The sequence below is a fragment of the Capricornis sumatraensis genome, chromosome 1 (genome assembly GCF_032405125.1).
Source record: "Capricornis sumatraensis isolate serow.1 chromosome 1, serow.2, whole genome shotgun sequence".
Classification (NCBI taxonomy): domain Eukaryota; kingdom Metazoa; phylum Chordata; class Mammalia; order Artiodactyla; family Bovidae; genus Capricornis; species Capricornis sumatraensis.
The window spans coordinates 197,476,301-197,497,330 of record NC_091069.1 but is presented as its reverse complement, the minus strand read 5'-3'; the positions used below and the strand labels follow the sequence as shown (position 1 = coordinate 197,497,330).

At 35.6% G+C, this 21,030-nt stretch overlaps 1 protein-coding gene across 1 annotated transcript in view; it reads left to right on the top strand.

Annotated features, from left to right (window-relative positions):
* The window catches only part of NAALADL2 (N-acetylated alpha-linked acidic dipeptidase like 2), an 887,009-nt gene extending 879,895 nt beyond the window's left edge, over window positions 1–7,114 (top strand). The window contains exon 15 of the mRNA XM_068968824.1: window positions 6,916–7,114. Coding sequence (XP_068824925.1) covers window positions 6,916–7,114 — 199 coding nt within the window. The remainder of the gene's footprint in view (window positions 1–6,915) is intronic.
* Window positions 7,115–21,030: the final 13,916 nt, after the last annotated feature.

The window sequence follows — 21,030 nt, the reverse complement described above, 5'->3', positions numbered from 1 at the left end:
AACTGACCTTTTCTTTCTGCATTCCACATGCATACCCAGTCAATTTTAAAAGACATGACTTATTATTTAGTGTGATTTCATTTAGGACTTTCTCGACATGGGTCTAATGAATATTAATTCACATTTAGAATGGGTGGCATCCTTTCCACATTTATGAATATAAAAGGAACATTTGAAAGAGAGTCATCATTTCCATCATTAATTTGCTAATTCACACACGAGGAAATGACTCATGAAGACTTTAGATGCCTTTGTTTCAAAATTCATTTTCTTCAGTTTTCCTTTGCTTTAGCTGAGTGGAAAAGATTTGTCAGTTGAGTAAAGATGCTTCATCTCCTTCACTGATGCTGCTGGGAGTTATTAATTAGGTTTCTGAGTTTGGCACTGCTCCTTCCTGGTCACCGTGATGTGTCATTGAAACAGACCCATTAAAATGAGTGATGTGTGTTGTACTTTCATTAGTGTCATCAATAATGTATTACATTTCCCTTTTAGTAGTCTCTTTGTGTTGTGTGTGGGTCAGGATGACTGTATGAATTACATTTATAAGATCCAAATTGTTACAGATGAGAGAAGATAGGCATGAGGGTGGAATTAATGTTATTTTAAACATGATAACTACTAAAATGATTTCAATTAAGTAATATTTTAATTAGGTCTGATGTCTCTACATGCCATACTGAAATGCATGTTATGTGTATGCAAATAGGATGGTGATTTATTGAATTAATAACACAGTCCATTCTTTCTGCCAGGAAACTTATGAATTGAACTAAAGCAGGTGTAAGAGCAGGAATGGTTCAATAAGGCATGTAATTCCTTGTGGTTATAAAGAACCGACTCTTGACATTGAAACTCTTCAAGGGTATTTGCTCACTTTCTTTCCACTCTATTTTCCTATAAGACATGTGCCTTTTGACTGGCTATTGGTTAATTCCAAGTCTTTCCTAATCTGAAAAATATGATTCTATACATGAGGAGGAGAAACATATTTGAATATTCTGATGTACATTGTTGACATCTTTTAACTCCATATAACTGAAGTTCAATTTTGGTCATATAATATGAGAATATAAAGACCTTTTGGCTTAGAAGCTTCCATAACAAACATTGATCAAATTGAAATGTTTTCAAAGGTAAGAATAATTGACATACTAAAAACATGGTACAGTAGCAGTTTTGCTCCCCAGGGGTACTTAACAAATGAATGAATATATGAGAAATTTCTCAGAATTAACAAGTATATAGACACAGATGTGGATGGGCTTTGTGTTTTTTTGTCTTCCATTCAAATAATACAACTAAAATAATATTATGACACTTTTTGGGAAAAGGTCTACAAATACTGAACTTTATTTTCTGTTAGCAGGAAGCTAAACAGTTTTTAGTATGCAAAAGAGAAATAGTAAAAAGATAAGCTGCTTCTGAAGATCAATAGGTGAAATTATCCTTCTTATGAAAGTTTAAAGAAGGTATTTTTGTTTTCCTCAATTTGTTTTTAAGGTAAAACAATCTACCCAAGTAAAAAATAAATAAATTCTACTATAATAAAGATCAATTGCCTTAAGTCAGCAGCTACCCTGAATGAAGTTTCCCTCTTAAACTATGATGAAAGAATACTAGTCACTTATCTTCAACCAGAATTTAAGCATCTGTAGTTTTAAGCTGATTTGTATCCAATTTGGGTCGAAATGGATATGAGTGTTTATCTTACATAATAGCTTACCACAGCCTACTATTTGAATCATGTAGCATATGGAAAGTGTGTTTAGCTCCTTGTAGAAATTTCACAAACCAAAAAGGACCCATTTCTATGCACATGGCTTGTTTACAGTCATTATAAAAGTATTACTGAGTTGCTTACGAGTTAGAAAAAAGCAAATGTTGGCACATTGCAGATTCCATTGCATTGGTCTTTAAGAATTATATGTATTGCTTTCCAGTTTTTTAAAAAACCACAGTGATTGTATGTGTTATGCTTAGACATAAACATTTTTTCTAGGATGTATTTTTATTCTTCCATATTCTCTCTCTTCTCAATATTTTATACTAGTTATAGCTGAAGTTTTATGTAAATATATTAGAGATTGTGCTCATGCTTAAATGAACTGTCATTGAGGGATTAATCCTATAACCTTTATGAGCATGTTTTATTAATATCTTATCATTAAACTGAATATTAATAACATTTAACATTTAATAACCATAGAATGTGTATTTAGGAATATATTTCATGCTAGTGGGCTTTGAATATGTGGAATAGTCACTATAACAGCCCCCAAATCATTAAATATATTTCCCATAATGTATTAATTGCAATGCTACAACTCATTTAAAGGACAGCTCTGAATAACAATGATTACAATATCTTTGTCAGCATGCTGAATAGTATACCCTCAAGGAATGGAAGTATTTGGTACAGCTTTTGAAGATGTTTTTGCACTCTTAATTCTGGAAATATATTTGCTATTAAATGATTTATAATTAAACATGAAACTAATAAAGTAGAGGAAGAGAATTCAAAACTATAAATATTAATGAGATGATAAAAATTTTTCTTATAGTAATTTAGTAACCATTAGTAGTAAAGTAGTATAAGTTGTCTACAATGAATACTTTTTAAAATGATTAATTAAAATATATTTAAACTACTTTTATTCTCAAAATACTAAACCAATTTTTATCTATCAATCTATCTAAATGGTTTACTGTGAATTTAAAAATGTTTGATAGGTATCCTGACACTAAAACCCACTCCTTTTTTTTTTATGGCAATTAAGGATTATGTTAACATGAAAATGTGACTTGTATATAGCCTCTGTCATGTAGGAGAATACATATGACTATCTGAAGCAGTTTCATCTTCATCTGGGAAAATTCCATGGTTGTATCAAGGTTCCTCTGTATTAGCAGGGTTTTTTTTTTTTGCCACTCTCCCCCCACCCCCCCGCCACTACCAATTTAATAATAGAAAACTAATATTTAGGGAAACCTCCATTAGGTTTTTTGCTAATTTTCATTAGCTGTCAGTTTTATATAGTAAAAACCTTTACACATAAAACACATGTATACATATGTCTATGTATATACATATTCTTATGTGATTATTTTAACACAGCACAGTGGCTTCTTCTGAAAAGTTCTTTAATTTTATGAAGTTTGTGGAAATAGCAAGACAGAAATCTCTGTTTCAAGGAATATTCTTGTAAACTGAATCCTCATTTTTAGCTCATAGCTAAAGCATTGCTCATGACTAATTTGCCTCTCCATTTGGAAGATGTTTTTTTCCCTCCCATATCTAGAGAGAATATATGTTCCTTAATACAAAGTTTTATGACTACAAATTTCCTTAATACAAAGTGGTATCATCTGCATACCTCTGAAATGCAGATGATACTACTCTAATGGCAGAAAGTGAAGAGGAACTAAAGAGCCTCTTGATGAGGGGGAAAGAGAGAGTGAAAGAGTCAACTCTTCACATCAGGTGGCCAAAGTATTGGAGTCTCAGCTTCAAAATCAGTCCTTCTAATGAATATTCAGGACTGATTTCCTTTAAGACTGACTAGCTTGATCCTCTTGCAGTCCAAGGGGCTCTCAAGAGTCTTCTCCAACACCCACAGTTTAAAAGCATCAGTTCTTCAGTGCTCAACTTTCTTTATAGTTCAACTCTCATATCCATACATGACTACTGGAAAAACCATATCTTTGACTAGACACACCTTTGCTGGCAAAATAATGTCTCTGTTTTTTAATATGCTGTCTAGGTTGGTCTTGATAAAGTAACATATGTAGACTTGATAAAGTAACATATTTCTCAACTCAAACATGTAAAGCAATGATATCATAATCTATCCTTGAAAATATTGGGATCAGGGCCCAATAACAGAGACAAAAAGACATGAAAAAGATGGAAGAGTGAGTATCTTCAAAGACCAGTTGGATACTTAGGAAAAGAGGTAACTTGCAGGGTTCTGTCATGAGTGATTAAGCAGATTTCAATGTCCATTCACCACCAGAGTACAGGAGAATGCAAAATAACCTAATTGATGTAATTTACACTGACATTACAGGCTTCATTATTGAGCTTATGAAGTTCAGGAGAGGCTCAAGTAGTGGAGTCTTGATCGGCTAGGAAACAATGATCCAGAATTTATTTAAAACTGAGGTCAGTGCTAGTGAGTGAAAGTCACTCAGTCATGTCTGACTCTTTGTGACCCCATGGACTATACAGTCCATGGAATTCTCCAGGCCAGAATACTGGAGTGGGTAGCCTTTCCCTTCTCCAGGGGATCTTCCCAACCTAGGGATTGAACCCAGGTCCCCTATATTGCAGGAGGATTCTTTACCTGCTGAGCCACAAGGCACACCCAAGAATATTGGAGTGAGTAGCCTATCCCTTCTCCACTAAGTCAGTACTAGGGATAATTATAAATTAACTAAATCTTATGCTGTGGCCCTTGCTCCATCTTCTCAAACTTATCTGTGCATCCTTGCTCCATTTGATCAATCATATCTGACTCTTTGCGACCCCACAGACTGTAGTCCACCTGGCTTCTCTGACCGTGGAATTTCTCAGGCAAGAATACTGGAGTGGGTTGCCATTTCCTCCCCCAGGGGATCTTTCTGACCCAGGGATCAAACCTTCATCCCTGTGTCTCCTTCATTGGCAGGTGGATTCTTTACCACTAGCGTCACTGGCATCTTTGTTCACTTCTCATCTCTGGGTTTTGTATTACAACCAAAGTAACTATACCAAAATAAAGTCAAATAATCTTTCTTTCTTTCTTAAAAGCTTTCATTAGCTTCCTACTGCCCATAAGAAAAAGTATAATCTTACCTTGATACGGAAGGCCTGGTATGAGGTGGCCAATGGCTTGCTCTCCCAGTTCTTCTATAGCTGCCCACCCTAGCCTTGTGCTCTGATCATACAGCAGCACTGGCGCTGATCCACTAAGAATAGTAAGCTGTTTTATAAATCCATACCTCTGAATGTGCTAATTCATCCTGCATAGGGTGTTGTATCCACTTTCTAGCTTATTTCCTTTCTTTTGCCTTTATAGCTGGTAGTTCCCGTCATCCTTCAAGATGAAATGTTCTCCATGATAAACTTTGCCAGTGGCAAACCTTCATCTGTTATCACTAGACTTTTTACATTTCTAGCATGACAATTAATGACCTTATTTTAATTATTTATATATTTGCCTCTCTTATTAGAGCATGGAATTTCACCTAGCTCAGATAGTTTGGGTTGGAAATAAGTCAAATGATGCAATAATCCATTCCTTTCTACCAAAATGCATCTCTTTCTACTTATCAGCTAACAAAAGGAATCTCTTTAGACTTGCCCAAGGCCAAATACCTCTTTCTCAGATATTTGGATAAATTTCAGAGCACCATCATATTACATACTCTATACTTATGAGAAGATATTCTAAATGTCAAACACATACAAAGAAAGAGAACAGGATAATGAATACATTACCCAATTCAACAGTTATTAGCTAATGGTCAATCTTATTCTACCTGTGATGTCCATAGCTCCACTCTCCATTTTTCCTTCCAAATATTTAGAAGCAAATTTTAAATATAGTAACTTTTCATTCACAAATATTACTGTATGTATTTCTAGAAGTTAAGAACACTTTGAAAATATACTGATAATACCCTTATCGTACCTAAAATGTTGTTTCTTAATAGTAACAAATCCTTAATTAGTATTCAATTTTATACTACTTCTCAGTTTTAAAACTGTTTGAATTAAGACCTAGAAAATCTGTACTTTACTACATTGGTTGATGTTTCTTTTAATCTAAAGCAACAGCTTTTAACTGGCTGTACTTTTGCTTTGTAAGGGACAATTTTGGCAGTCTGGAGACATTTTTGGTTTGTACAACAGCTATGAACTGAATGTTTGTATTCTCCCAATATAAAGACATGCATTAAAACCCTAACCTCAATGGAACTATATTTTGGAGATGGGCCTTTGGGGAGTAATTCAGCTTAGGTTTGGTTTTACAGGTGGGGCCCTCATTATGGGATTAAAGCCCTTACTAAAAGAAGAGAAGACATGGGATCCCTCTGTGTGCATGCAATAGGCCATGGAAGAATATACTAGGAAGAGACCCCTCACTAACAATCTGTTTATACTGGCATGCTGATCTTGGGATTAGCTTTCAGAACTGTGAAAAATAAATGCTTATTGTTTAAGCCACCCAGTCGATGGTATTCTGGTATAGTAGTTCAAACTGACTGGGACTACTACAGGAGGGGTGTTACTGGTAACCCAGTGGGTAGAGGTCAGGGATACTGCTAAATATCCTTCAATGCGCAGGACCGCTGCCACAATAAAGAATTATCTACCTCAGCCCCCGCCCCCAACAAATGTCAATAGTGGAAGGCTGAGAAACCCTGGTCTAGCAGTTCCTCTGTCACCCATTTCTTGTTATAATTTGGTCATTGAATAAACTGGGCCATTTGTCCTACAGAATTTCTCACAATATTTTGCTGATGACACACTGCAGTATTATTTTTATATTTTCTGTCCCTTGTGTTTATGAACAATTAGATTTAGAAGCTTCATCAGATTCAGTGTTTTTTTTTTCTTTTTTCTTTTTTAGCAAAAAATAATTTATTTCATTGATTGTACTGTGTGCTTCCATCAGGAGGTACATACTGTCTAGTTCTATATCTCTCATCACTAGAGGGAACTTTGGATGATCAATGTCTAAATCCATTCATTAAAGAGTGGCCTCAAAATGATAATATTGTATTCTTATAATTATTTCATTTATTTAAAACATCACTGTTTCTTGAAAATATTTTTTACAGTGTTTGATACAAAATAGCATGGTGCCTAAAACATTTACTCATTCTGTTATTTGGGGTTTCTTTGTTTGTTTGTTTTGTTTTTTTCAGAAATATCCTGTACCACCTTGATGGGAAGACAAGCCAGTTTTCAATACTCCTGGAGGCTTGGGAGCACTGCAAGTCACTTGCATCAAATGAGACCCTTCAAGAAGCCCTGTCAGAGGTGTTGAACAGCATTAATGCAGCTCAGGTTTACTTCAAAGCAGGACTTGATGTGTTCGAGAGTGTCTTAGTTGGAAAGAACTGAGAAAACTCTCAGCATTTTAAAAAGTTTGTTTACAATTCCTCAAGCAAAAGCTCTAATCTCACCAGATTTTCTGACATGGAAGACTTTTTCCCCTCAATAGCTTTTTATATAAGTATAAAGCTATCTTTCCTTTGTATTTTTTGATGTACATGTAAAAAGAGCATTTTGCACATTTAATATTTTTCTTATATCTAGATTTCTGATTATGTAAAAGCAAGCTATTGAAAATAATACTTAAGATTTATCTATTAAAAAGAAATCTGCTGTATTTATATATATATATGAAATATTTGGGGAAAAAAATTTCCAAGAAGTTCTGGACAATCTTTGTTCCTATGGATAAAACATGTAGGAATAGAAATGATTCCCTGTGTTAGAGCTTTAATGACCTACCTTCTGTAATAGAAATGGACAGTTGATATGGTTTCAGATTAACTTTTACTATCAAATATTCAATATGAACACAAGTATTCTGACTGAGTGATTGGTTGATGAAAACCACTTTGAATGTGTCTATTTTATGAAATGAAGTGCCTGTTTATAACACAACTAGATGTAGCAATACACTGGTTATGAAAATGTATTTTTTTAAGTATTAATTAAAAAAAAAAAAGAGCCATAAACATTCCAGGGGAAAATCGCAAGGTAGCTGCACAGAGCAATTTAATTGTAAGTTTTTTTCCTAACCACTTATAAGATGACTAGCTTTGAAATCCCTCATTTGTATCAGTTGATTTTGTAAAAATTTCAGGAGTGATATATGTCTTATGAGGGAGAAAATATGTATTTCTTCCTGTGTTGTTTCTGTTGGAAGCACTGAAATAGAGCTACTCTAAAATGAAAGCATCTCACTTTGCTCCTCATTCATGTATCTTTTCTGAAACTCCTTGCTGAAAGGCAGTTTTCTCAGAATACCATATAATTTCCACAGGAAAGTAGCAAAGTTTCTCTTTGAAAACCCAAAATATCTTAAAAAGTATCAATTGCTATTTCTGCCACTAACAAAAAAGGACTTCTGATGAATGAAATAGTTGTTTTGATCAACAAAAAAGCTCCTTAATTCTATGAAAAAAACTTTTTTTCCCTTCTCTATCCTTACTTGTGATTGAGATGACAACACATAATATATTCATGCTTCTACTTTTAGGCAGAAAATACTGTATTACTTTAAGAGTATATCTTTCCCAGGCTTCAGTTCTTCTCTCATGCTGAAAATGAAGCTTTTCACACTGAGGCCATTGAATGGCCTTAGTATCCACTATTCCCCCAAACCACAGAATTCCATTAAGTGTTTAAACTCTGAGTCTACCTTTAGAAATTGATTTGGTATTGGATAAAGCAATTTTTCTTAGGAAGCATATCTTCAGAATATTTCATGTGGATTATTTTTCTCTAACATAACATTCAAACACATGTCCCTATTACACACCTCAAGAGCAACTTCACAAACAGTGCCTATAGGTCTAAATCTTTGCTGTGTATGAATGAAGATACACCTAATCTTAGTTTAAAGGAAAACTGAAGTTAAAGGGAAAGAATTAGTCAACATTGATTAACTGATATATAAGGGTCAGCTGTTCTTACTATCAGTAATGTTTATACACTCAGGCAAAGAAGAGAATTGAAGCAGTTAGCTAGATATTTCAAGCAGAAACTCAGTTTCAGTGAATTGCTTGTGTGCACATATTTTACATAAGAAAGGAAACTACCTTACAACATGTAATTCTAATCAATGCATGTGTTTGTCTGAAAGTATTTGCTATGTTGAGAAGTGGCTACAGGAAGGGGCTAAAGAGCCAAACTCCCACATGCCTTGGTGTCACTGCCCTCTCTCCTTCTGCAGAAAAGAAGAGAAAAGAGGCAGGAGGAATACACATATGGATTTGTGTCAGGTCAAATAATAGAATCCCTATACCAAAGGATCAGAAATAGTGACTTGTTTCAGTGTGTTCATTTTAATTCTTCCTTTGGAGCTGGATTTAAAACAGACAAAGACAAATAATTATCGATTTGATAGTTTATCATTTCAGAACAAAATCCCAAGTAAATTCACTCCTTGGTGTTGAGAACATGAATGTTTGTGTTTGCACATTTTTGTTGAAAGATTGTGCATTTAGCTAACCCACACTGCACAGATCAGTCTCAATATTCTGTACTTATTACTTCTAAATCATGATATTTGATACTTAGAAACTGAAGTTAACTATGGACTAACATGTTTTTATTAGTCTATTTAAGAGAGGATGTGAGGAAACAATTATAATTGAAACAGACATCCACCAATTCTATACATGCTGCTCATCTTGGACTGAAACAAACCTCTTAACTAGGAACATTACTGCTATAGTCTGATTACCTCAGGGTTCCTTGAAATTTATATCATTTAAATTTTTCCCTAATGATCCCAGTAAATAAAATCCTGTGCAAGTTATTAACAAGTATTTTCAATGAATTGCTAGTTAGGTTATATCTGAAATATCTGTGTGCCTGGTACTTCTCACCACCCTTCATACATAGCATTGTGCCTGCCCACAATGAATCATAAATAATTATTCCCCCAAGAAAAGGTGGCAGATGTGGACCACTGCAATTTGGGTTCAGGCAGGGTACACCTGGAATACCGCTCTTTGTGAAAAAATACAGATTCCAGGGTCAAAAGAAAGCCTAAGACTTTCTGATTCAAGTCTGAGAATATTACCTTCAGTCAAAAGCATCAGCACTCCATTAGATACAGTAACTGCAGACAAAGTGGTCACGGAATTGGGATAGAGTCACAGTTTTAGTTAGCAGCAGAAGGGCTGCTAAAATTTAAGCTTGTTTGTTTTCTCATAGAGTTCTAAATGGTCTTTTCCAGTATATTCTAGGTGGTGCAGAGGTTAAAGCGTCTGCCTGCAATATGGGAGACCTGGGTTCAATCCCTGGGTCGGGAAGATCCCCTGGAGAAGGAAATGGCAACCCACTCCAGTATTCTTGCCTGGAGAATCCCATGGACGGAGGAGCTTGGTGGGCTACAGTCCACGGGTCGCAAAGAGTCGGACATGACTGAGTGACTTCACTTTCACTTTCAGTCACTATATCAGATGCTGGATGGGCTGGAAGCACTGCTTTTCCAATTAGGGACTAGTTCATTCTCTTAATATACCTAACAAGTAGAACCGTCCCAAGGAGTTTCATGCAAAGGGCACAAGCCTGTGTACTTGTGGGGAGGTAGAGTCTCCACATGATACCAGTGCTCAGGAAGGAGGGTATTAAGCAAAATACTTTTATAAGAGAGCATTTTCCCCTCTATTAAATTGGCAATTTAAATCCGTATTTCTCAAAATGTAGTTTTTGGGAAAGGGAGCCTAGGAATTTTTAGCAAGATTTCCCAAATGATCCTTATGCTTAATGATTTCTCATCTACTTTAATAATCCTGAGTCTTCCTGAGAAAACATCATGTGGCAACATACTAAAAATATTGAAGGGTCACAATAATAGGAGATACCTAAGGCTTCCCTGGTGGCTCAGAGGTTAAAGCATCTGCCTGCAATGCAGGAGACCTGGGTTTGATCCCTGGGTAGGGAAGATCCCCTGAGAAGGAAATGGCAACCCACTCTAGTATTCTTGCCTGGAGAATCCCATGGACAGAGGAGCCTGGTGGGCTACAGTCCACGGGGTCGCAAAGAGTTGGACACGGCTGAGCGACTTCACTTTCTAGCTTTGCTAATAATGGCATTTTAAAGAAAGAGAGAGTGAGTAACCATTGTATTTCTCAAAAAAGGACCCAGATGCAGCTAAGTCTGTACCTGCTACAAGTCAGGCATGTTTCTTAATTTAATGGTTTTTTTTTTTTTTTCTAATTGACTCCTCATGCCAACTGATTTTAAAAGAGGAGGCAATTTAGCTGCGTGACTGCCCAAAGTTCCATAGCTAATAAAGATGATTGATGTATGTGTCTCTGCTGGGCCCGCCGGGGTCCAGACCTGTGTTCTTCATGCTGGGTGCCACAGAAAGTTAAGAATCAGTTACAGAAAGAGACATTATTGAAATTTTTAATGTATTACTGCACAACTGATCCAGAGAAGGCAATGGCACCCCACTCCAGTACTCTTGCCTAGAAAATCCCATGGATGGAGGAGGCTGGTGGGCTGCAATCCATGTGATCACTTAGAGTCGGACGTAACTTCACTTTCACTTTTCACTTATATGTATTGGAGAAGGAAATGGCAACCCACTCCAGTGTTCTTGCCTGGAGAATCCCAGGGACTGGGGGGCCTGGTGGGCTGCCATCTATGGGGTCGCACAGAGTCTGACACGACTGAAGCGACTTAGCAGCAGCAGCACAACTGATCAGACTATATCATCTGCCACTGCACTGGTTGAACTAAGGAGCTTGAAGAAACCAACAACATTATTCCCCATGATGGTAGCCCACCCCACAATGGTGGACGTATGTATGTAAATTAGAAGATAAGTAAATAAGAGCACAAAAATAAGTAGGTAAATAAGAGCACAAAAATAAGTCTACCATTGTAGAATATCATAACAACTAGATGAAAAAGTATCTCATAATTTCCTCTTCAAAATTATATACCTTCACTGGGGGAAGGGGGGAAGACCAAGTGCTGGGACTTACAACCTCAGTTTTATATCATACTTAAAACTCAGAATAACTAATTGACTTTTTAAATTGCATATATTTTAAATTACATGTACTTTCAAAATGTATAGCATACAATAGGTTTCTCCATTGCAAAGACAGGTGTTACAAAAATAAAATGATTTGTTACCATGTATCCAGTGATGAGTCAGTATCTTTGCCTCAAATGAAAAACTATTTTCATAAATGGTAGACCTAGCCAAGAGTGTTCTCACGAGACATTCTGTGGTATGTGTGATTACTCCAAAAACTAAACCTTTTCACTGATATTGCATTGTCATCTCATTGGTTTAAAGGACCTTTTAAATGTGCCTTAACTACAAGTTCCCTTGATAGAATTATATTTTAAACTGCCAATCCATGTGTTGAGTGGAAGGCAAATGGGTCTATATATTACAAAAGATAGATCAGCAAACTAACAGTTCCATTACAGGAGCATGGATGCAACACAGGAGAAAAAAATAGACATGTGATATTTGAGCAAAGAAATATTCTGCCTAGGTGCACTGGTAAATTTGTATTTCTTGCATGAGTTTATATTGCTAGCTTAAAAAAGACTCATTAGAATTGCTCTTTAGAAAGAACTTAAACTTCCAAGAGTTTTAAGTTCCCCATCAAGTGTAAATACTTTTCAGTTAAGTGGGTTTATTTTATCCAGTTTAGAATTTCAAGTGAGCTAAATTTAAAAGCGTTGCAAAAGAAAATTCTTAAACGTAGCCTATTTTGGTCACCACAATGTTCACTCAGTTTTGTTTTCCCTTTTTAGATATACTCTAGCAATGGGATTAGGCTTTTTTTTTTTTTTTAACTATGAGAAAGTAATTTTAGTATTTAGTCTTTTCAATGTACATTTATCTGTTAATCAGCTAGAATTTTATTTCCATAATACCTTTCCATTATCCTTCAAAGATGTACACTGAAGTGGCTTGAGCATTCCTGGGACCATCAAGGATCTTCAGAGCTGGCTGATTGTGAAATGGCATATTTCTTAAAGACATTTAGAATCTCATACTCAGATGATATCTGAATTTACAAGGGAAAGGATTAAACTGAGGCACTTTCAGGTAGCACTCAAGAAAAAGCTGCTTCAAATTTTAATATGTTCTGGTTAATTATTTTGTATTTGATTTAAAATAGTTATGCAGTTTTGTATAACCAAAATGGCAATTTTGATTTTTTTTTTAGACACAATACAATCATCAAGGCCAAAGAAATATATGACTACTCTAATTTCTTAAGCAGGCTCTCTCAAGAATTAACTCAGCTAATTGCAGTTGATTCTAGATGCAGAGCCTACATCTAGACAAAGCTCTAACAAGTGTAGACAGAACCTAACAACGTTCTTTCGAATCCCTTTGATGTCTTAAGCCAATAAGCACTGAAGTAGCTTTTCTCAGAAGAAAGCAGACTTTATTTTCCAGGGGCTAATTAATATGTACCCCCTCAGTCCCAAGAAGATCACACAGGTGCCTGTATCATGCCATATGTCATGTGCTATATTCAAGCAAGCTCAAGAGATTTATATACAATCATTATCATGAATTATTATGTTGTATTGAAGTTAATATTGGTCTTTTGTTCTAATTAAAGTACAAAGTTGGGATTGGAACAGAAGCTTAGCTAAAGAAATGAAGTTAGAATCTCTATTTTAATGAACTACATATTTTTTTTAATCAAAATGTGTAATTATTTAATTATCTGGCCTGCTCAGTAAGTTTAACTCTAATTTGTTCAAAGACTATTTATTCAACATAATAATAACACAGGTGGACACTCCTTGGAGTGTTTTATCTTTTGAAATTATTAGCCATTGTTAAATCATGCTTTCAGTATATGTGATAGTATTTTATTAATGTTAACTTGTCTACCTTTATATCAAGCTGCTGCAAGTGACCACCTTATTCTGAAAGTCAGAGAAAATGCTATTGGTCTATAAAGACAAGTTTGTCATACCCGTTTAATAAGAAACAGCGTATTTCACTACACCATTTGTCTGCAGGAAAGTGACCAGATGGTTAAGTATAGCTCACATTATTATATTCCAAAGATGTTATACATAATTCCATTTAAAAGCTGAGCTAGGACTCTATTAGGTGACTATGTATTTACATTTCACATAGGAAAGTTTAATGGCAAATATTTCCCACATATTCAGACTTGCTACTTTTAGAGTATGAATGCAGTTGTATTCAGAAGACAAAAAAAGCTTTCTAAGACACTTTGAAGGGCTAATTTGCTTTTATAGACATCTAGAAAAATCAGCACATCATTGATGATAGCTTCATATGTGTTTGGAATGTTAATATGGAACATGAAATAGTTTTAGCCATGTCAGCAATATAGCAACACTTAGATATATGAAATTTTATAATGAGTAAAATTTAATTGTATAATAACAAATACAAATAAATAAAAAATATAGCCCTAAAAGAATTGTGATAAGCAGATTTATAAAGATTTAGAAATTAACTTTGGGTAAATTGGAGCACAATTTCTTCATTTAAATTTGTTTGATTAAAAAATAAATCTCTCTCAAGAGGTGTCCCAATTATTAAATTGTTACAGTGTTGAATATTGTTCAAAATAGATTACATCTGTGATTTAGAAATGTTTTCATTGTAAAGAAATTCATTATTAGTGTCTTTGTTGTGACTGATTTTGAATGATTGATTTAGAGGCATGTGTCTCTAGTTTCTTAATTACTATAGAGGATTGAATGCCTAATTTCTATAATATGTGGATGTCCACCAAAAATCTAGTGCTTTTTATATTTACCCAATCGTGATTTTATTTTACAACATTTTATGTACTATTCACATGACTTGATATGGCTTACTTAGAAAACTATGTTGTGATTTGGAGTGACAAAAGAAAAAAATGGATTGGTACATCACGTCCATTAAGAATACAGGTGAATATTTTATATTTTAGTTGTTTAAATATTTGCACATAGTTGAATACTATGAAATGAAGGCATCCTTTAAGGAATATTTTCTGATTCATAAATGTAATGTGTATGTGCAGTGACACAGTAATATTTAAAATGCCCATTTACAAATATTAAATACAGATGAAAATCATTGTTATACTGTGTTTTGTTATAAAAATGAATTAGTTGTTAGTCTGTATTAGTAATGAATTATCTTTCAGTTCAGTTGCTCAGTGTGTCAAACTCTTTGCAACCTTGTGGACTGCAGCACACCTGGCATCCCTGTCCATCACCAACTCCCAGAGTTGACTCAAACTCATGTCCATTGAGTCGGTGATGCCATCCAACCATCTCATCCTCTGTTGTCCCCTTTGCCTCCTGCCTTCAATATTTCCCAGCATCAGGGTCTTTTCAAATGAGTCAGTTCTTTGTATCAGGTGACCAAAATATTAGAGTTTCAGCTACAGCATCAGTCCTTCCAATAAATATTCAGGACTGATTTCCTTTAGGATGGACTGGTTGGATCTCCTTGCAGCCCAAGGGACACTCAACAGTCTTCTCCAACACCACAGTTCAAAAGCATCAATTCTTTGGCACTCAGCTTTCTTTATAGTCCAACTCTCACATCCATACATGACTACTAGAAAAATCATAGCTTTGACTAGACAGACCTTTGTTGGCAAAGTAATGTCTCTGCTTCTCAATATGCTGTCTAGGTTGATCATAACTTTTCTTCCAAGAGAAAATGTCTTTTAATTTCCTGGCTGCAATCACCATCTGCAGTGATTTTGGAGCCCCCGAAAATAAAGTCTGCCACTGTTTCCACTGTTTCCCTATCTATTTGCCATAAAGTGATAGGACCTGATACCATGATATTTGTTTTCTGAATGTTGAGCTTTAAGCCAACTTCACTCTCCTCTTTCACTTTTATCAAGAGACTCCTTAAGTCTTCTTCACTTTCTGCCATAAGGGTGGTGTCATCTGCATATCTGAGATCATTGATATTTCTCCCGACAATCTTGATTCCAACTTGTGCTTCATCCAGCCCAGCATTTCTCTGGGTACTCTGCATATAAGTTAAATGAGCAGGGTGACAATATACAACCTTGATTTACTCCTTTTCCTATTTGGAACCAGTCTGTTGTTCCATGTCCAGTTCTAACTGTTGCTTCCGGACCTGCATACAAATTTCTGAAGAGGCAGGTCAGATGGTCTGATATTCCCATCTCTTTCAGAACTTCCCACTGTTTATTGTGATCCACACAGTCAAAGGCTTTGGCATAGTCAATGAAGCAGAAGTAGATGTTTTTTCTGGAACTCTCTTGCTTTTTCAATGATCCAGCAGATATTGGCAATTTGATCTCTGGTTCCTCTGCCTTTTCTAAATCCGTATTGAACATCTGGAAGTTCACAGTTCATGTATTGTTGAAGCCTGGCTTGGAGTATTTTGAGCATTACTAGATGTGTGAGATGAGTGCAATTGCATGATTTATTTTTATATATTTATCTGTATTGTATATTACACCCAAAGAGAAATAAGCCTTGCTCAAGAACACAGTGTAAGATTTTATCATCTTTTTCTTTTTTGCCTTCTATTCTTCTCTCAAACATGCAGAACTCATTTTAGGCCATTTAGCTTTAATATTTGTGCCAAGCTCTAACATCAAGTAACAGCATTTGTGTCAACTCTAATGCTAAGGAGTTTTGTTCCCTCAAATATACACTAGAAAATGCCAGTTCTTTATTGCTAATGGATCTCTATTGCATGATTAGCAGATTTCACTCATTTACTTATTCTGCAAACATTGACAGAGAGCCTATTCTATTCTAGGCAATATACTGCATTAAGGGCTGGAGGTATAAAGATGATTAACACAGTTTGACTTTCTAGAACAGGGGTCCCAAAACCCCAGTATTGGTCCATGGGCAGTAACCTGGCAGCACATAAGGAGGTGAGGAGCAGACAAGCTAGTGAAGCTTCATCTACAGCTCCCTATCGCTTGCAATACCATGTGAACCATCCCTCATCCCCAGCCCTAGTCCATGGAAAAATTGTCTTCCATGACACCAGTTCCTGGGAACAAAAAGGTCGGGGATCACTCTTCTAGGATTTCACAACCAAATAAAATGTAACACTTCAGATTAACTACTGGCAATACTAGATTCAGAGGGACTCCCAATAGTGTAATTTGTCACAAAGATATTGACAGAGCAAGATGGCTTAAAGGCACCAAATGTTCAGGCTACATAGGTAACTCGCTGGGCCTTCCTTCAGGCTCATTAAGGCTAAAGCAGAGTGTTCTTGTTGTAGCCATGTGTTCCGGGAAACAAACTCACTCAGAAGGACAATGTAGATAGTGGAGTGCAGTTTATTACACCGGCAGGCCCAAGGCAGATTCTCCTCTTAGCCAAGGACTCTGACCAATTTTTGTGAAAATCTTATATACCCTAAGTGTACATGTCCAAACCCAAATTCCCTGAAACTAGTCTGAACAAAGGAAAAGAAACATACAATCAAAGTTAGCCAGTGATTCATACACCTTAAGCCTAGGTAGTTAACAGTGGATAATTATCAATAGGCCTGTGGTCATACCCCAATAAGCATAATAGAATGTATGATTCTATTCGGTTACATAGATATTTAGGGTATTCTTTTAGGAGATGAAGAGTCTAGGTACAAGCCCTGGGGCTCTTTCTTCCAGGGGCCTGGTTTTTCAGTTGGTATGTCATTTCCATAGATACTGGGCATATAGCTCAAAGTCCAGAGTCCAGCACAAGATGGAGTCCTGCTTTCAAGATAGAGCCTGTTCTGTTTGTTTCCTTCTTCATTCTTATCTCCAACATCACTGCTGTATGAGAGCTAACATTTTTCAGGAGCTTACCATTGTGCCAGGTATACCTATGCTACACACAAAAATTTTCAAACAATAATGTATTTTGCATATGTATATTCTGCAGAATAATATGCATATGATTCTAACCATAAAGTTTAAATGTACAAAATTGTATACCTATGACTAACATGTGTATTCAATGTATAAAAATACAGACTGAAAAGTAAATAATTTGATTCATGGTAGAAGGGAAACAGTGGTAAGGATAGGCATACAGAGAACACTATAACTGTTTTGTTTTATTATTTTTTTTAACAGAAAAAGGAATTGAAGCACATACAATAAAATGGAGGAGAGTTATATCAGATTTTCTTCTCATTTCTTTACATCCTCCCTAGTCTGTTTGGGTGGTGGATATATGTATGTTTGTTGTGGAATTCTCACTGGTTTTCTAAATAAAATTTCTGAAGTAACAAATTTCTAATAAGGTGGTCTGATCCTGAAACCCACACTTGTAACCACTACCCTAATATGTCTTTCTAAAGAACAGAATTTTTTAAGCCCAATTCATTTGCTCTTTCCTCCTTCAACTGTACTAATCTTATAAAGGAAGAGGCATTATTAGAAGGAATCCTCTGACATCCTAAGTGCTTACAGACAGAATTTTACCACAGTTATATTTTTTGCCCAATTTGCTCTTCTTCAAAATTCTTCCTTGTGTTAGTAAATACTCTGGATTCTCTTACTAAAAATAAGAATCTTCTTTGATCCTTTTATTTCCCTTACTTCCTATATCTGATCTATCAGCCAGTTGAATTGGCTGTATTGCAAAATACAGCCCCAACCTGACACTTCTCCATCTCCACTGCCACCATCCTATTTAATGCCAACATTTCTTCTGACATGCATTACAGTAGACATAAGTATTTAGAGCAAAGGGAATTTTAAAGCATAAATATCATTCAAAAATTATTGTAAGGGCTACTATACAAAAAAAGTGAAGCTACTGTTTTTCAGAGATCAGTAACTGTAGGAAACCACTACTGACCTTAGGGTGGGAGAAACATAAAGGAGGCACCTGTGAGGACCCAGGAGTCAACCTTCTACTCAGACTCTTGCAGACTTTATTGCTGCTGCTTTAAGCACCGCTCACAGGGCTTAAAGAACAATGACAGAATTGATCAGAAGTCTGGGAGCCTGTACTTCCTCTACCTCCCCTACTAGAAGCACGAAAAATCTTCCACACTTCCTTGACTTTCTTCTGAGTCCCTCTCCTTGGCAGAGCACACTGGAATCCAATGGCATGAGAGGCTCTGAAATCAGTTTCTGCTTCCAGCCCCAGCCTTATTGGGGAGGATGTAGGTGGGCAGATATGGGACCAAGTCCACACACATCATTTCTACTGCAATCTCTAAATGGCTCTCTGTTCTTCTTTGAATGAATGATTGAACATACCTAACATTTATACACATGTATTAAGATCCTTCCCCCCCCCCGCAAATCAATGGATGTCACTTAATCTATAATAAAACAATCTGAAATGGCTTAAGTAATTTCCTTACACCACTTCATAACTGAAAAAATGACTAGCTCCAAGGCAGAGCTAAGAAAGCAAAAGACATAAACACATAGCTGTGGTAAAGCCTTAAGTCTTATAATGGAGGCCTAAATAAGGTGAAAAGTGAGCAGAGGTTAAAAACATTTAAATTCTTTAGAAGCCAAGAAGGTTTTCTCAGGAGTCCGAAGAATGAATAGAAATCCTTCAGGGGGGATAAAGAGAAAAGCATTCCAGAAAAAAAAAAAAAAAAAAAACGAGCAGATTATGTAAATTTTGCCAGAGACAAAAGCCAGGACATTCCCATACTTTTCTGCTTTGAAGTTTGTATCTTTTATTTCACTTCAGCAAAATTACAATTTAATATTGTGTTTTATGTGAGAGGAGCAACTTCTAGACTATTTATTTACTAGTTTAGATTCTACTTGGTATTAATATTATAAAATACTTAAAATGACTAATAAAGTACATACTGAGCATGTAGTACATACTGAACAGATTCTCCTCATCATCTTCAGCATAAAATCCGAAAGCCTTATGATGATATTCAGCATCCTTCTCAGGTGATGCCCACCCTACCTCTGCCTCAGTGTTTGCCTCTTCTCCCTCTCACAGTTTCTACTCCAGCCAAATTGAAGGGCCTGAATTTTCCAACTGATAACACACATTCTCGTTTCAATATCTGCGTGACTGCTTTCATTCTTGCAGTAAGACAACTTCCAGCCCCCAATTCCCATGATGTACATCTTTCTTTTCTGAAATAAATCTCATGAAGTCATCTCAAAGTTACTCAAACCTGCCTTATGGCACAAAAGGAAAAAAAAAAAACAAAACACAACAACTCACACTCATCTTTACATATAGAGGAATAAAGGAATACCAAACAGTTGAAGAAGTCTAAAAGAAAATTGAAAAAAAAAATCAATAAACACCTAAGAAAAGAGATAATTCAAAGAAAAGAGAACCTCCTTAAATTGTTAATATGTGTGATAATTTGAGAAGATACTATTTTCACAAAAAAATAATAAACATAATAATAAAGCAAGGAAAGTTCTGTAAAAATGAAAAATAAGACAGGCCACTAAATGAATGTAAGAAGTCACTTTTCCCAGAAAAAAAAAATGCATATGTAGTTGGAAAGCCAATATAGCAGAGAAGGAAAAAAACAAATATCAATCCAAGAAGACCAACAACAATAATAAACGAATCAACCAGTTCTCATATTTTTAAAATATTAACTTTGCTGTACATCTGAAATGAAACTCAATTTGTAAATTATCTATACTTCACTAATAAATAATAAAATGTAAAAAGAAAAAAAAAAGGGTCAACTATTTTGAAAGTTACCCTCCTACTATAAACTAAAAAACAGGGCAAGCTATACGAAACAAAGGTTTTCCTGGACATTGGACAAAAGGCAATCTAGAAATAAGAGGCCTGAAGGAAGACAAACAAATCAGGTGAGCCCTATAATTGCCCTGCTTACTGCCTAAAGGCAGTAAGTTGATCAAATACAAAGAGAATAATAGAGACTGGATATTGGATAAAGAGAGCTTTCTATATCTGAAGACAGGAACCTTTACTTGAATATGTAGGGTGGGCTATTAGGAAGCTGCTCAAAGAACAATCAGTAAACAGGAGTCTGAATAAGCTCTGGATTGAGACCAGAGGACAGAAGCTGTATAATAATATCCTTTCAAGTACTTTGCCCAAGTCCTTGGATATCTTCTTACTAGTAAGCAAAACTACTCCTAGGTCAAAGGCTGCTCTGGACACTTCTGAATCAAGCTAAAATCTACTAATAATTAGTAATTGAACTATATGACTGAACAAAGCACAACACACACATAATGGCATGCTGCAGTCCGTGGAGTTGCAAAGAGTCAGACACAGCTGAGTGACTGAAGAACAACAACAAAAAGTCCCCCCCTCCAGGAAGCTTACACATGTCTCTTACT